This window comes from Pinus tabuliformis, chromosome 8 (genome assembly GCF_031772625.1).
Source record: "Pinus tabuliformis cultivar Carrire ecotype Pingquan chromosome 8, CPIR1, whole genome shotgun sequence".
NCBI lineage: Eukaryota > Viridiplantae > Streptophyta > Pinopsida > Pinales > Pinaceae > Pinus > Pinus tabuliformis.
The window spans coordinates 516,784,306-516,789,554 of NC_142294.1; the positions used below are offsets into that span (position 1 = coordinate 516,784,306).

Below are 5,249 nucleotides of genomic sequence, written 5' to 3' on the forward strand. Positions count from 1 at the left end.
TTGTGACATATAATAGAGTGGACCTGATGGTATTATATTGTGTAGTTAATATGTTTTGAGTTCCGAGGTTAATCGCACATCGGAAGATATGGGAACCACATTAACCAGAGGTCGTATAAAGCGGTTACTTGAAACAAAGTTGCTTGAATGTTACACAGTACTTGAAGCCTTTGCCTTTATCTTTTACAAAAATGTTTCTGATTATATCTTTGTAGTAATTCACACGACTACTTTCAAAAGTGTTACCACACAATTACAAGCAACCTAGAAATTTATTATTAGAAATTCAATGTAGAAGATCAACGTTAAAAGACCTGAGAATCCTCAAATATTAAGGGTAGCAACACCATTCAATAAGTCAATAAGCAGTAAATTGGTTTACTGTCTTTTGATAATTCTATTATATTTTAATGTTCTAATGTAATTGATACTGTAATATATAAACTTGATCTACAATCCAGATAATGAAATGAATCATTTTAAATTTATGCTATTATATTTTAATCTATTCCTTCATGAAAACATACAAATATATAAACTTAATTGCAAAATTAAAAAAGATAAAAAAATAACAATGCAAATACATAATAATATTTAAAATGGTAAGACCTAATCATTTTAAACCAATTTACAACTTGAACATGTAAAATTATGTTTCAAAACTTTTTTGAACAACCTTAATTCACAATTACCCTTTAATGTTTGATTCATTTATATTCAACTGATTAATTATATAATAAGGTAATAATAATTGAAAAATATAATTTTTTTTTTTTAATTTACTAAATCTTAAAAATATATAATCTTTTATTTTCATAAACATGAAACCAAGATAATGGTGGCATGAAATGTAGTTTAAAGAAAACATTAAATTTGAGAGGTGCCATAAGCAAATGAGTATAAGAAAATGAGTAATTTTATATTTATGCTATTATTATTTTTATTTAAGATATTCTTAAAACATAAATATTTTGTTTTGAGAAAATTTAATTATTTCGTTAAATTGGATAATAAACTTGCTATTTATTAATATTATGCTTAATTATATTCGTAATGATATTAATATAAATATCTACATTTAATAACAAAATTAAAATCTAATTTATTAAAATATTATTATTTTAATATTAATATTTTTTTTTATCTTATATTAGGTATAATATGTTTTGACATTATATTAAGTTTAGATTACTATGTTTTAATTTTTAATTTTGTACTATTAGAATTTAATATTAGATTATTTAACATATTCAATATTGCATGTTTTCAATATTAGAACTTATAATATTGGGTTATATTGAATTTTTATTATTAACTTTAATTTATATTTATCAATATTGACATTAATTTCAAAAATTTGAGTCAACAATCAATAATAACAATAAAAACTTAATCATGATATAAAAAATAAAAATACTTTTATAAAATTATTGTTTACAATTACAAAATTAATAATATTAGTATAATAAATTAATAATATTAATATAATAAATAAATATAAAATAATTAGTTCAAATATACAAAATTAATAACATTTAAATCAAATTAATAAAAATGTTAATTATTAATAGGAATTTTAATCAAATTATGATTTTAGTGTAAATGATTAATATTATTAATATTAATATTGTTAATAACATTAACATTGCAACTATGAATAATATTAACAATTTTTTTTTTTTCTAGTTAAGACTATCCTAAGTACCCACGGGGGATTTGAACCGGTGACCTATCGCAAAGAGTGCCTTAAAGAACACCCATTCATCGTCAATCCAAAACCCTGTGGGCATAATATTAACAACTTTTAATATTAACGATAATATTAATAAAATTTGATGAGGGGTTAAAATTTTGAAAGTGTGCAACAAGAGATCGGTGGGAATGAGCTAGGGTTCTGAGGAAAAATCCCTCGACGGCGCCCACGGTACTACGGATCACGCTCAAGCACTGAAGAGGAATCTCTGTAACGCGACAGAGCTGCAGGGGTTCAGCGAGGGCAATGGAACCTCCTCAGGGGGGGGTGTCAGAACCCTCCCCTTCGCTGCAAGATCCTGAGCAAGCGGTCATTTTCGGATCCGTAGATCAGGAAATACTAAGCAGAGGAAAAAAGCAACAAGTCAATGATAAAGAGAATGAAAGTCAGAAAAACAAAGACAGCAATCCACAAGAAGAAAAAGAAACGCAAAAAGAAAGCCCGAAAATATCCTCATCAACGTGCCGACCTGTGGCCAAAGAGCGGCCACGAATAGAGCTACCGGGAGACAAGATTGATAGAAGAATAGAGTACATGAAAGATCATGCCCTCATTGGAAAGTTCATAGGGTTTTGGCCGACTGAGAGAGCTTTATATGGCTGGATTGAGGCGAAATGGAAACCCAAAGGCGATGTCACTCTCCAGCTGGGGCCGAAGGGCTTTTTCACCGCAATCTTCTTCTGCTTAGAGGACAAGTATAGGATCCTGGGAGCAGGGCCTTACTTCTTCAACTCAGCAGGTTTATATCTGAGGGAATGGATTCCAAGATTCAACCCAGACAAGGAAGATCTCACTTGGGCGCCAGTATGGATCAGATTGTACTCTCTTCCTGATGAATACTGGGATGAAGACCTTCTCAAGCGCATAGGAAATGGAGTGGGAGAATACATCAGAGCTGCAAAAGAAACCAAATCCCGTAAGTATATCTCCTATGCTCGAATATGTGTTTTTATCCGCCTGAATGAAGCTTTACCAGAGTCGGTAACTCTTGCCCACCGAGACGAGGAGTGGATCCAGCCTCTTGACTATGAACACGTGCCCTTTCGGTGCAGAAAATGCCATGCTCTGGGGCATCTCTTCAGGGATTGCCCTCAAAATATCCAAGCCAACCCCTCTGATCCTTCTGAAACCACAACCCAAGATGGTTTTACCAAAGTCCAAAGTCGGAAGCGCTCGCATAAAAAGCCTCAGAATGGGTCCAAACCCCAGGCCACCAAACCCCAAAACCCATCATCTAAGAACAGCTTTGAAATTCTAGCCCAAACATCAGATGATCAACCCCTGTCTTCGGAGACCATCCATGAGCGCCCTTCCTCTTCATCTCATCCCCCTCCATCTGACCCCCCTCCTAAATCTCAGCCTCCCATCGTTATCCCGACCATCCTCAGCCGGAATCAGAAAGATACAGTGGAAGGGCACAAGGAAATGGATGTAGATGGAAAGGCAGACCTCCCTCGGGATTCAGAAATCATTCAAGAGGAAAGCAATCAAGTGCAAAAAATGGATGAAGAGCCAGAAAGTATAGATCTACATGGTCTGGACATTCTGGAACTAGAACTAGCCTGCAAAAAGAGAGCATATGACACTATATCTGAGACCCAACTAAATAAGCTCGAAGTGGTCATCTCAAGAGCCTACCACCAACACCAATTAGGGATACAACCAGGAAGTAATTGGGACAGCAGCCTGCGACCAAAGGATTCCAAAAAGAGAGGAAGGAAAACAGATCTCCAGAGAACAATCGAGATTGGGAAAATCCTGGTGGATTCAGGCAGATATGTGAAGCTAACGAAGTACTACAGGCCCTCCAATATTAGTTAGTCATGAAGCTCGTATCCTGGAACTTAAGAGGGCTCAACAGCCCCGGAAAACTTAGGATGTTAAAAAATATGATCAAAATGGAAAAACCGCAGATGTGCTTTCTCCAGGAAACTAAATGCAATAGTTCTACTCTGGGCAGCATTCTCTCAAAAGCTTGGCCAGGGTGTAGATCAGTTGTTGTAGACGCCTCATGAGCCTCAGGGGGGCTTGCTATAGCGTGGAATACCCAAGCGGTAACTCTCACTGATTTTCACGCCTCTCATCATCTCATACAGGCGGCCTTTCATATACTGGGTACCAATGTTCATGGTAACTTATCTAATGTCTATTTTCCGCAAGACACAGGAAGCAAAATCGCGCTCCTTGAAACTATAGAAGCACTGAGCACATACAGAAGGCATCCATTATGGATTGTGGCAGGGGATTTTAACATGATAACCAAAATCGAAGAAAAGATAGGAGGGAGGATCAGAATGGAACCAGAAGTTGCTCGCTTCAAGGACTTCATCCACAATGCCTCCCTCATAGATATGTCGTTCTGTAATGGCACCTTCACCTGGAGCAATCGCAGAGCCGGCAAGCATCAAATTGCTTCTAAATTGGACTGCTTTCTCCTCTCAGACAATGCGGTGCACCTTGGAGGAGATTTCTCGGCGGCAATTCTTGCGCACACCGGTTCGGATCACTGGCCGATTGTTCTACAATGGCAGAGACCAGGGGATCTGACAAAAAGACCCTTTCGATTTGAGGGGTTCTGGCTCACACACCATGCATTCAAGGACTTTGTCAAAACCGTCTGGGCCTCTTTCATCCCTCCAGAAGGAACTAAAATGTATCAGTTTCAACAGAAGCTACGATTTCTGAAAAGTCACCTGAAAAGATGGAATAGGGAGACCTTTGGAAACATATTTAAGGCGCAACAGGAGCTACATCAGGAACTGGTGGATCTCCAACAGAAAATAATCACAGAAGGGCACACGGAGGCAACCCTGGATCAGGAACGGCACATTCAAAATCAGCTTGAAGATAGGAGAAAGCAGGAGGAAATTTACTGGAGGCAAAAGTCAAGGGTCAGATGGCTAAAGGAGGGGGAGCGCAACACCAAATTCTTCCACAGAACTACGGTGCAGAGAAGGATGCATAACAATATTCCCTTCATTCAGAATCAGGAAGGGGCAAATGTCGAGAAGCATGAGGAAATCGAAGAGGTTCTCCTCAGTCATTTCCGCCAGGTCCACCAAGAACAAGCTGGGGATCGGCAACAGGCTATGGGAAGATTAGCAGTTGCTGGGTCCCAGCCTTATCTTCCTAGCCTCCTCATCCCCCTTTTGTTAGGTCTTAGGGTTTCTGTCTTCCCTCTCCTCGTACTCTGTTTTTGACGGGTTTGTCATGGAGTACAAGAGTTAGTAATTTGTTATTTCAGGCTGATTTTGTTATTATCCTTATCCCAGGGGTTAATTAATATTAGATTAGATTCTTTGCATTAATAAAAAATTTTAATTCTTCAACCCCTTGTTATTTCCTTTAACTGATTTCATTATATTGAATTAATAAAGACCCCCCTTTTTTAAACCTTATATGTAATAACATAGTTGAATTTAATAATAATGTTAGAGATTGATTAATGGATATGAATTACTATATTCATTATAAGAGGTTATGATTGGAAATAGAT

The 5,249-nt window shown here is 36.6% G+C and overlaps 1 protein-coding gene across 1 annotated transcript; it reads left to right on the forward strand.

Annotated features, from left to right (window-relative positions):
- Positions 1-4,047: 4,047 nt before the first annotated feature.
- Positions 4,048-5,032, forward strand: LOC149236397 (uncharacterized). The gene is made up of 2 exons (XM_089368885.1): positions 4,048-4,865; positions 5,026-5,032. The coding sequence occupies exons 1-2, from the start codon at positions 4,048-4,050 to the stop codon at positions 5,030-5,032; spliced, it is 825 nt and encodes a 274-aa protein (XP_089225011.1).
- Positions 5,033-5,249: the final 217 nt, after the last annotated feature.

What these genes read in the sequence shown, in the direction of transcription:
- LOC149236397 (XM_089368885.1), top strand. Translation starts at nt 4,048, where the DNA reads ATGGAACCAGAAGTTGCTCGCTTCAAGGACTTCATCCACAATGCCTCC.